At 41.5% G+C, this 12,563-nt stretch overlaps 1 protein-coding gene across 3 annotated transcripts in view; it reads left to right on the forward strand.

The window, feature by feature from the left end:
* REV3L (REV3 like, DNA directed polymerase zeta catalytic subunit) overlaps positions 1-12,563 on the forward strand; it is a 262,767-nt gene that overhangs the window by 172,641 nt on the left and 77,563 nt on the right. For all 3 annotated transcript variants that reach the window (XM_089664511.1, XM_089664520.1, XM_089664519.1), the window contains one exon: positions 3,567-3,804. In XM_089664511.1, coding sequence (XP_089520637.1) covers positions 3,567-3,804 — 238 coding nt within the window. The remainder of the gene's footprint in view (positions 1-3,566; positions 3,805-12,563) is intronic.

The following is a 12,563-nucleotide window of genomic DNA, read 5'->3' on the forward strand; positions in this document are numbered from 1 at the left end:
GGCAATTAAGTGAGGAATACATAAGTAAATTAGACTTTTTAAATTGCGTGTATGTTTTTAGTAATGGCAGTCATATGACTTTATGAGATATAGTTCCAGCTATACTTGGCAGAGGGTCATGTACTGTATGTCAGGGCTGTATGATAATACATATAGGCAATGGTCACATATATAAACTTGATGAAGTGAATTGTCGTTTAGAAAAATAATCTCCAACTCTCTTGATCATGTCTATAGAGGATTGCTGTTTAATAGCAGACTTGACTTCATCACAAGTGAAAGCGATTGCCAGACTTTCAGATCATTACAACTGACTTCCTAGGGGTACTTCTAAATATTACATTGACCAAAGTTGGTTTGAAAATATTTTTTAATGTCCTAGCATAGAATGATGTCTCATATGGTAAAAACTTAGGGAAATTAAGTTGGGAATGAGATTCTGTAAAAGCATTTTGCTAAGCGTGCTCTAAAATGTACACTTTTCTCAGTATTTCATTTTGGAAAACACTGATCAGTTCCTTAGGCTAGTAGTATGCTGACGTTGACTGCCCTTAGAACATTATACAAGAGCCTACAATGCTGTGTTCTGTGAAACCAGTTACTTTACATTTCTATTGGTCTTGTACTAGAACTGTGCTGTTGACCGTTTGTATTCTGTGCTGAAAAACCTTCATTCATCTCACAGACACTGGCTTTTTTTTAGTATAAGTGTGATATAGGTCTTGATGACAGAATCCCAGGAATCACTTGTTATTGATTTCCTGTGCTCTCCGAGGTTTGCCAGACACTGTGACCACCCAGGAGCTTTGAAAAATTTGTGACCGTCATTGCTAAATGGTATCTAACGCTTTGCAGTTATACTAGCAAATGATTTGTGTAAGTGAAGAGATGTATTGTTTTTTGCCTGCTGGGTCATGAAAAGCCTCAGACAGGCTATACAGATAAGCTTTTGTAAAAGCTTTAGAAATGGAATTGACGTGCTTAGGGAGATGCGTTCTGGTGATTGATGGCTGTGAGATCAGAACTTTCTTTGGCTCCCCTTTTGAGAGGCACTGGCTCTTCACAGTGTACCCTTCTACTTATCGTTTTGCTTTAAATCCATAACAAATGCTCCTCTGTAACAGTGTTTTTGAATGGCAACTGTATGCATCAGTGACTGAATCTCTGCAGTTTAGTTTGAGAGAATAAGGTTCGCACTTTATCTGCCAGCATCAGTGCAGTAATCACTTGCAGTATGCAGTATTTAAAAGTGCAAGGTTATGTGCCGTGTAATTCATTTTTTCCAAAGGGAATAGAGTGTTTATATTCATGCATGTAAACTGCACAGGCTTACGCTCTTCATACTGGGTGTAGTTTGTCCAAACTACAAACTGTAATATAAACATGAAGAAAATGTGAGCAACAAGCCAAAACTAAAATATCTTCTGTAGACTTTAGGTTTATATGTATCTTTTAAATTTGCCATTTCTTCTTTTAAAATGTCTCTTAAAGTGGTTGTAAGGGCTGAAGGTTTTTTGGCCAAAAAAAACTTCTGTGTGCTGTTCCTTCCACAGCCCCCTAATACTCCCCCGAGCCCCCTTTCAATCCAGCAATGTACACGAGAGCGTCAGCTGTCACAGGTCTCTCTCTCTTTATTGGCTGAGACACCATCACAGCCAGTGAGCCAATGAGGAGAGAGCGGAGATTGGGGTCAAGCCGTGGCTCTATGTAACTTTAACCACTTGCCCTCCAGAGGATTTACCCCCCCCCCCCTTCCTGACCAGGCCATTTTTTTGCAATATGGCGCTGCGTTACTTTAACCACTTGCTACCGGGCACTTATGCCCAGGGGCAAACTGACAACTCATGGGGCCCTCGGGCAATAGGGGATCATGGGGCCCCTGTGTCCTTAACCAAACTCAAAAAAGCCTATGAAAAAGGTACCAGGGGCATCTCATGGGGCCCCCTACTGACCCCGGGCCCTCGGGCAGTGCCTGAGTTTCCAAATGATCAGTCCGCCCCTGCTTATACCCCCTTCCTGCTCAGGCCAATTTTCAGCTTTCAGCGCTGTCACACTTTGAACGACAATTGCGCGTTCATGCAACACTATACCCATATTGCATTTTTAGCATTTTTTCCACACAAATAGAGCTTTCTTTTGGTGGTATTTAATCGCTGCTGGGTGTTTTATTTTTTGCGCTACAAACAAAAAAATAGCAAAAAAATTTGAAAAAAAATGTTCTTTGTTTCTATGATAAAATTTTGCAAACAGGTAATTTTTCTCCTTCACTGATGTGCGTTGATGAGGCTGCACTGATAGGCAGCAATGATGGGCACTGATGAGGTGGCACTGATGAGGTGGCACTGATGAGGTGGCACGGATAGGCACTGATGATCCTGCACTGATGGGCGGCGCTGCTGGGCAGAATTGATGGATGGCACAGGTGGGTGGCACTGCTGGGCACAGGTGGGTGGCACTGCAGGGAAGAGGGTGGCACTACAGGGCACAGGTGGTTGGCTCTGATGGGCACAGGTGGGCGGCACTGATGGGCACAGGTGGGCGGCACTGATGGGCACAGGTGGGCGGCACTGATGGGCACAGGTAGATGGCATTGCTGGTCACTGATGATCAGGGCCCTGATGATCAGAGCCGATCACTGCTCTGACAGTTGCTGGTTATTGGCAGTACTTTCCTCACGGCGTGAGGAAAGTGCAGCCGATAACAAGCAACTGTATTTACCTGGTGATCTGCTGTGTCATTGGACACAGCTGATCATGTGGTAAAAGGCTGCTGTGATTGGCCGTTTACTGTATCACGTGATCTGCTGTGTCCGTAGGACACAGCGATCACCGGCGGCGCTGGCTGCACGCTGCTGGGGACGTGTAGGGTGCGTGTTCTGGAATGGCGTCAATGGATGTCCTCCCAGAACTAGACAACCGCACTGTAGCCGTCTTTTGGCTATAACGCGGTAGGGAAGAGGTTAACTGACAATTGCGTGGTCATACAAAACTGCACCCAAATTAAATTTACGTGCTTTTTTCCACACAAATAGAGCTTTCTTTTGGTGGCATTTGATGGTCTTTGCAGTTTTTAATTTTTGCGCTATAAGCAAAATATATCGACAGAAATCACAGCCAGGACCCGGTGATTGAAAGCCCAGGCTGCGTATGGTGGCGCAGGTAGGGCGCGCCCCCTCTACCCTGAACTGCAAAATCACGTATATGCACATGATTTTGCGCACCCGTGTCACCCTGTAGCAGTATTTCTGCTATAGAGCGGTTAAAAAAAAAAAAAAACCCACAGATGTTTGCAGGTATAAAATGCATGCACCCTTGCCTGTCTGAACAGCCTGATATTTGGCCATAATGGGAGGACTTGCTGACACATCTGCCGGTACATTCAGGCACCCCTAGGTGTCTGTATTTTATAGTACAGCAACCTTTTTTCTTTTGTTTTACCAACATTGTCTCTTTAAGTGGTGACAATAAAAGTGCAACTGTTTGTGTATAACGGTACTGAGTATAATTTTTTTTACCTATGTCTTAAGTAGAGGAAGAGCAAAGATTTTCATTATTTTTATTTTTCAGTCAATAGCAGCCAAGATGAAGCCATGGTGAAACTGCTTGCTGGCCTAGAAGATGATGGCTATCAGATGAATCTGTCCAAACGCTTATCACAAAATACTTACTCTTCAAGACGCAGTACAATGCAGAACAGTGATGATGAGGAAAATGAGCCCCAGGTGGAGAAAGAGGAGATGGAACTTAGCATATTAATGTCTCAAAGATGGGACAGCAACTTTGAAGAACATGATGCTAAGAGAAAGTATGTATGCAACAGGAAAAACAAATGTAACTCATCTTTACAACACTGACTGTCTTTGTGAATGTAAGCCATATTGTATCCTTTAAATTTAGATTAGTAGTCTACCATACTGTACTCCTAAAAGTGTTTTATAAATTTGTACGTTTAACATTTAGGTTAGGCTATCCCTAGTATTTCAGATTCTCTCTCTCTCATTGCTAGTTTTGCATGTCATGGCTCCAGCAGGTGTCATTATGCAGTTGTCTACCTAAAACATTGAAGAATAGTGGAGAACTGCAAGTAGAATATATTTTTACCGATGACAGACACTGTCTATTACAGCCTATCCAGAGGAGATTAGTATACAGAGCTCTGCTTGAACTACTGTATGAAGCTTGACACCACAGAGGTAGATTCCAGAGAGAGGGCTCCAGGATAGCAGATAAGTACTCCGCTGTGTCAACGTCATTCTTGCTATAGAGCGAAGGAGACTGCGACATGTATCAAAATGGGCACTGCCGGCTTGCCTGTGATTAGTTAGAGGTAAATATTGTCTTAAGAGCATTTCAATTATAAATTTGAACAACTCTTATTGAAATAAGTAAACATATATAATTAGATATACATTTTTGATTGCGCTCTAGATGGGAAATATACCAACAGAATGGAATGAATGCACCTGTTGGGGCTCATTCACACCAGAATACTTATGCTCACTCACTGTGCATCAGAGATGCATGTTTGAAAGCCTCTGTTTAAATTGGCTTGAATTGCAGAAAATATGTTGACCCAAAAATTCAGCAGAAATGTGTACTACAGTACAACATTTTAATGGGTATGGGCAATAATGGATTTTCTTATATGCATTTTGTTTGCATAAAAAAAAACATAAATAAGAAAAATGAATGTAAGCATATCTGGTGTGAGCTATCACTCACAGAATAATAACTAAGTTTAGAGCTTTCAGAGTTTTTTTTTGGTTGATTTTTTTCTTAATGAGCATGTTAAATTTTTGTTTTCTGTTCACATTAGTGCAGCTTTAAGGCCTCATGCACACTGGACAAAGTTTGTGGGGTTTTTTTGAGCCTTTAAGAGCACCTCTATTTTAACCTACACTATACTGCCAAAAGTATTGGGACGTCTGTCTTCACAAGCACATGAACTTTAATGGCATCCCAGTCTTAGTCCGTAGGGTTCAATATTGAGTTGGCCCACCCTTTGCAGCTATACCAGCTTTAGCTCTTTGGGGAAGGCTATCCACAAGGTTTAGGATTGTGTCTGTGGGAATGTTTCACCATTCTTCCAGAAGCGCATTTGTGAGGTCAGGCACTGATGTTGGACGAGAAGGTCTGGCTAGCAGTCTCCACTCTAGTTCATCCCAAAGGCCAGTCAAGTTCCTCCACCCCAAACTCGCTCATCTATGTTTTTATGGACACTGCTTTGTACACTGGTGCACAGTCATGTTGGATCAGGAACGGGCCATCGCCAAACTGTTCCCACAAGCTGGGAGCATGAAATTGTCCAAAAGGTCTTGGTATGCTGACGCCTTAAGAGTTCCCAACACTGGAATTAAGGGGCCAAGCTCAACCCCTGAAAAACAACCCCACACCATAATCACCCCTCCACCAAATTTGGCACAATTCAGTCTGGCAAGTACCGTTCTCCTGGCAACCGCCAAACCCAGACACATCCATCGACTTGCCAGACAAGAAGCGTGAGGAGCGTCACTCCAGAGAACACGACTTTTACGCGCTGTTGTGCTAATCTGAAGGCCTCATGAAGTTTGAAGTTCTTTAGCTATTGACTCTGCAGACATTGGTGACTTCTGTCCACTGTGCGCATCAGCATGTGCTGACCCCGCTCTGTCACTTTATGTGGCCTACCAGTTCATGGCTCAGTTGCTGTTGGTCCCAGTTGCTTCCACTTTGTTATAAAACCACTAAGAATTGACCCTGGAATATTTAGTAGCAAGGAAATTTCACGGATGGATTTATTGCACAGGTGGCAACCTCTCACAGTACCCACGCTTGCATTCACTGAGCTCCTGAGAATAACCCATTCATTCACAAATGTTTTGTAGAAGCAGTCTGCATGCCTAGGTGCTTGATTTTATACAACTGTGGCCATGGAGGTGATTGGAACCCCTGAATCCAATATTTTTGGCAATATAGTGTTTGTGTGCATGCACACATAAGCGTTTACAGGCATATTAGAAGAGGAGCCCTTACAAGCTGAAAAAAACACATCAAAATTGCGTTCAGGAGAGGAGCTGAAAAGAAGAAAAAAGTTAGATGCGTATAAATGTTTCTAAACGCTAGGCTAATTTGAGCATTAATACATTCCAGTGGCCAGAATAAATTAATATTCTGGCCAAGGAAATCCATTAATGGCCAAACACTTGACGCACCAAAACGTGTGCAATAAGCCTCTTTGAATATGTTTTTTAGTCAGCTTTTCTCGTGCCAGGAGCTCTGGCTTTCAGAGGAAAAAAGCAAATACCCAGTGTGCATGAGTCCTTAAAGATTTATGCCCTGAACATTTAATCACAAAATTAAAGGGTAAGTTTACTTTCTAATAGTGGGCCCTGACGTCTTCTCCTAGCTTCTTTAAAAAAAGCCACATCTTTACCTGTACAGTCTTTCCATTGGAAAGTACATGTGTGCGTTAGAGGAATAAAGCGGGTCGCACTTCAAACATCTCAGAAGATTAAGCAGGTGAGATTTGTGGCTTGCCAGGGATGCATTCAGGTCCTTAACAGATAAATTCAATAAAAATGCACTTACTCTACGATGGCCAGGCCACCCTAAATAGATATTTAACTTCTAGGTGTAGTCTGGTGCCCTGAGTCAAACTTATCCAAAGAAGAATTTGAAATATCATTTTCAGATCATTTCTTATTGAGGAACAATGGGCAAACATATTGCCCTGAACAGCTAATTCTTTCATGTTTTCACACTACAATACTCTTACAAAGTACTATTACAATGGTATCTAACCCTTGCTAGGTTATTTAGATATGTTCTACCCTGCTTTCCTAATGGTGGCCATACACTAGATGAAAAATCATTTGAAAATCTGTAATTTGGACATTTCATTCATTTTTCGTCCAGTTAATGTGTACAAATGGACAATTGGTAATGACATTTTTGAGCCAAAAAATCAATGCAAAAGTTTGGAAAACATCTGCCAAACAGACAATACAAAGCATCATGTGTTTCTCGCCTGTTAAAAAATCAAACTGTTGGTACTGCGTATATGTGACCAAGAAGTGAAAAACTGACTGAAACCTGATTTATTTATGTCTATTGAACAATTTATTGTACTGTGAGTAAAAGTACTACATTTTACACACACATGTTAGATTAGCACATTTAACCCTTTGATCGCCCGTATTAACCCTTTGATCGCCTCATCACCCAGCCAGCATCATTAGTACAGTGTCAGTATATAACATTTTTCTCTGATTACTGTATTCCTGCCACTAGCAACATCAGATAGCATCAGGTCAGTTAGCGCCCCTCCCAGCTAGGGTCAGCTAGCGTTAGATTGCACGCAGACTATCTCACTCACGCTATAGGTTGATGATCATTCCCATTACTAGTAGTAGTGTTTGTACAGATCAATATAATGATCATAAGCAAAACTATACTAGTGCCTGCTTTGTATAGTGTCCCCATAAACGCAGTGTTAGCATGATCAGACCCGTTCGCTGCCAGCACTAGCGTTTAGCCCTTCTGCTCTTTTTCCCGGAAGATTTGTACCACTTGATTATGGGCCAAGGCAATTTATATGCACAACAATACATCGCCACCTACTCAAATTTAGCTCTTGCCAGACAATTCGCATGGAAACCTATCACGGTTTCTGAATTTAAAACTTTTTTTGGGCCTAACCCTCAACATGGGCATTCCAAAAAAAATAATGAATTGCGGTTCTCCGCCGTTACATATATGCCCAGCATGGACGAGCAATGAACTGGTACGTCGCTGGACTTTGAGTGGTTATACCGGGATGATGGCTATAGCTACAGGCATCATCCTGGTATAATTTTTTTCAGCTGGTGGTCGGCTTTCAAAGCAATCCTAGTGGCTAATTAGCTGCTGAATTGTTTTTACAAGCATCGGGAATGGACATTCCCCCCCCTGCTGCCTTCCACAGGGGGGAAAATACCCTTTCCCCCCTGCGCACTCACACCTGCATGCGCAAACGTTGACCCTGTGCCGTTATGTAAGTAGCAGTTGCACCATGCATATGAGGTATCACGGGGAACAGCACATCGAGGGCAGTAATTCTAGAGCTAGACCTCCTGTGTAAATATAAATTGGTGACCTGGAAAGGCTTTTAAAGCGTCGCCTATCGATAATAAAAATGTATGTATTGTGGTGCCATTGCATGGCCATGCACAGATTTGAAGCATGTCATGTTTGGTATCGATTTACTCAGCATAACATCATCTGTTATATTTTATGAAACAATTGGGCAATGTATTGTGTTTTTGTGCATTAAAATTCTAAAAAGTTTGTTTTTCCCAAAATATTTGCATTTGAAAAATCGCTGCTCAAATACTGTGTGATGTAAAAAATCTCAACACCCATCGTTTTATTCTCTAGGGCCTCTGCTTTAAAAAAATATAATGTTTGGGGGTTCAAAGTAATTTTCTAGCAAAAAAAAATGATTTTTCATGTGAACAAAGAGTGTCAGTAAAGGCTTGGTCTTCAAGAGTGAGTGATGTGTGGCATAAGCTTCGAATGTTGGCCCTGAAATGACAGGATAGTAGAAGCAACCCCTCCAAATGACCTCTTTTTGGAAAGTAGACACCCCAAGGAATTTGGTAAGAGGCATGGTGAGTATTTTGCAGATCTCATTTGTTGCCACATGTTTTTGGAAAACAAAAAGAAAACAAAGGTATTTTTTCTATTCTTTTTTTTTTTTTCAAAACCCTGTGGCAAAAATGAGATCTGCAAAATACTCACCATGCCTCTTATCAAATTCCTTGGGGTGTCTACTTTACAAAAAGGGGTCATTGTGGGGGGGGGGGGGGGGTTGTACTATCCAGGCATTTTAAAGCCTACGGACCTGTAATCGGTAGTAAGATAGTGATATGAGGAATTATGCCCTATTGAAAGCCTTGAGGTGGTCTTGGATGGATTTTGGGGGCCTGTATGTAGCTAGGCTGCCAAAAAGTCTCTCATGTGGTAACCACATACTCGGGAGAAGTAGAAGAATGTGTTTTGGGGTGTTGTTCCACATATACCCATGGCATGCATGAGCAATATATCATTAAAGAAAAAAAAATTGATTTTAAAAAAATTTGTGGCAAGAAATAGAATGTTCCATGGACTCAACATGCTTCTCTGCAAAATCCTTGGGGTGTCTACTTTCCAAAAAGGGGTCATTTGGGGGGGTGGAGGGGTTGTACTACCCTGGCATTTTAGCACCTCAAAAAATGATAGGCAGTCGGAAAGTAAAAGCTACGTAAATTCCAATATATATACCACAGTTTGTAGACGCTATAACTTTCACACAAACCAGTTAATATACAGGTGTACCTCGGTTTACAAACGCCTTGGTTAACGTAATTTTCTGTTTACGAATGAAAATCCATTGAAAGTAATGCCTCAGTTTACAAATTTTTTATGAATTTTTTTCACAATAGGAAGTGTATGTCAGTGCCGATTTTTAAATGCACTTGCCGGCTTTTTTTTTACTGCATTATAGCTCACAGAATTGGCTGTCACTTTCCCCAGAGTTAAAGGAAGCTTTGTTTCTTTTAAGAAACTAAAAGGAAACGTTGTTTCTTTTAACTTGGGGAAAAGTGACAGCTGAATCTCTGAGTTGTAGTGAAGAAAAATAAAGCGGTAATTACATTTAAAAACCGGCACCATAATAAATTTAAAAAATGGCAGGGGAATTGAGGGGAACTCCCACGCCAAAATTAAAATTAAAAATGCTGTGGGGGTTCCCCCCACAATCCTTACCAGACCCTTATCCGAGCATGCAGCCCCGCAGGTCAGGAAAGGGGGGGACGGGAGGACGAGCGAGCGGGGTCATTCGAATGATGGGCTTGGTATGGATGGAAGGGGGGACCCGCGCCGTTTATTTTTTCTTTTTTTTAATTGCCGGCAATTCTTTTACATTGAGCTGTCAGTGGGGAATCCACACTGACAGCTGAACCATTAACACATGGTTGTCACTACTAAAATACCTCATGACTTGATAAAATAACTCATGCGGTATTTTAGTACAGTTTACTTTTTTCTGACCTCAGGAATGGATTAATTGGTTTTCAATGCGTGGTAAACGCTATACAAAAAATTCCGCCGAACAAATTAAATTCATAAACCGAGGTATACCTGTACATGTATTGAGATTTTTTTTTTTTTTTTTTTTTTTTTTTACCAAAGACATGTAGCAGAATATATTTTGGTCTAAAGGTATGACTAACTTTTAGTTTATTGGATATTTTTTATAACCAAAAGTGAAAAATATCGAGTTTTTTTCAAAATTTTCAGTCTTTTTTTTTTTTGTTTATAGCGCAAAAAGTAAAAACCGCAGAGGTGATCACATAACACCAAAAGAAAGCTATATTTGTGTGAAAAAAAGGACAAATTTTTTTGGGTACAACATTGCACGACCGCACAATTAGCAGTTGAAATAGCGCTGTGACGAACAGCAAAAAATGGCCTACTCATGAAGGGGGGTAATTCTTCTGGAGGGCAGGTGGTTAGTAAGTTTGTAATGCGAGAGGAGACTGAAAGAGTGAGGTGAGGGGTTGAGAGATAGATTTGGGTGTCATCAGCGTAGAAATGGTACTGGAAGTTTATCAAGTGACCAATGTAGATGGAGAAGAGCGGGGGTCTGAGGACAGAACCTTGGGGGACCCCTACAGAAATAGGAGGTGGAGAGAAGGAGACCGAGTTATAGGTAACAACTGACAGTGATAGGTAGGTGAACCAAGAGAGAGCAGAGTCTCAAATGCCAACAGTGGACTTTTTTGAGGAGGAGTGGATGGTCAGCAGTATCAAAGGCCACAGAGGTCTAGTGGTGTGAGTATGGAGTAGTGGCAATTGGTTTTAGAAGTTAGTATATCATTAGTGAGTTTTAGTAGGGCAGTTTCAATGGCAAGTAGTAAGTGAAAGCCAGACTGTAAAGGATTATCAAGAAGGTTGTTTTCAGCAAGCTAAGAGCTCAGATGGTGGTAGAATAAGTGATCTAAAGGTTTAGAGGTAAACTGGAACAAAGAGATGGATCTTAAGTTGTCAGGCTGGTGGTGTCCAGTGAGAGCTTTAGGGGTCATCAGGGCATGTTTTAGGCTGCAATTGCACTTGAGCGATTTGAAGCTTGAAGCTCCAAAATGCTCAAACTTAAAATATCAATTGTTCTCTATGGTGCCTAATCCTGCGATCAGGTGTGAACAGGCACCATAGAGAACAATAGATTTTTTTAAGTTTGAGCAGTTTTGGAGCTTTGAGCTTCAAGCTACAAATCACTCAAGTGTGAATGCAGCCTTAGAAGGGAGGGGAAGGTTCCAGTACATGGGGAGAGATTGAGGATGTGAGTGAAGGAGCATAGGATAGAAGAGGAGGGTGACCATAGTAGTTGTAGCTGTGAGAGAACGGGGTCCAGCGGACAGATGGTAAGGCGAGCTTCTGAGAAAACATTAGCAACCTCTTTAGTAGTAGCAAGGTCAAAAGAGGTAAGTGTTGAGGGTAGTTTTGTGCAGGGTATATTAAGTGGGATAGATATCTGTGCAGTGGAGATGTCCTCATGAATTAGAGCAATTTTGTTTGTGAAGTGATTGGCAATCTCATGAGCAGTGATTGAGGTACTGGGTGAAGGTGGTGGAGAAAGTAGAGAAGAGACAAGGACTGGATGGCAGAGTATTAATGAGAATAACATAGTAGGCTTGTTTGACAGCATGGAGGGTGGAATTGTATTTAAGGAAGGCAGATTTATATAGAGTGAATGCTTGCCGGGATTTGGTTTTACACCACAATCACTCCAGTGCACGATTGTCGCTTAAGATTTCTGGTGTCATCAGTCTGCCAAGGTGGTAATGGCCGGGGCCTGATACTTTGTGCAGTGAGAGGAGCAAGTGAATCCAGCGTGGTTGAAAGGGAACTGTTGTAGACAGAGGTGGCTAGGTTGGGACAGGACAGGGGTGTGATTTTGTTATAGCAGTGGTCAGTTGCAGAGTGGAAAAGAGAAGGATTTACATTAAAATGTAAATCTATCCCCATAGTTTTAGATGAGGTCTTGCCAAACACTGGACCCATGTTTGTTTGCATAGTGCCAATAAGAGTCAGCAAAAACTTGACCCTTTCATGTGTTTGATGTATGGCATTTTTAGTACCATGCTGGTATCTAGAGTTACTCAGAAACTTTTCCATCATTAAAATTGATGTAGATAGAAAGTGAGAAAATGCTGCTTCCTTGTGAGGACATAAACATTCTATGTAAAAGGGCCAGTGGCAGAAGCTAAAGGAGGGGGTAACACAAAAAGCTACACTACAAGAGAGTAAAAGACTGCCAAGACCAACAACCCATTTTTTCCTGCAATTGCTTGAAATGCTTGGAATCCTGTTTTCTATGGATATTATGGAACAGCTATAGGGAGCCCTAGGCAACTTTTCATCTATCCCAGTTGCATATAGACTTTCATTTGCTCAGAAGACTCGAAAACGTGAAACCAAAAAATTGTTGAAAAAGTAATCAAGTGTGGTTTAACCACTTGCCTACCGAGCACTTATGCCCCTTTCCTGCCCAGGCCAATTTTCAGC

Source organism: Staurois parvus, unplaced genomic scaffold (genome assembly GCF_062004578.1).
Source record: "Staurois parvus isolate SC_StPar_1 unplaced genomic scaffold, SC_StPar_1.0 ptg000048l, whole genome shotgun sequence".
Lineage (NCBI taxonomy): Eukaryota > Metazoa > Chordata > Amphibia > Anura > Ranidae > Staurois > Staurois parvus.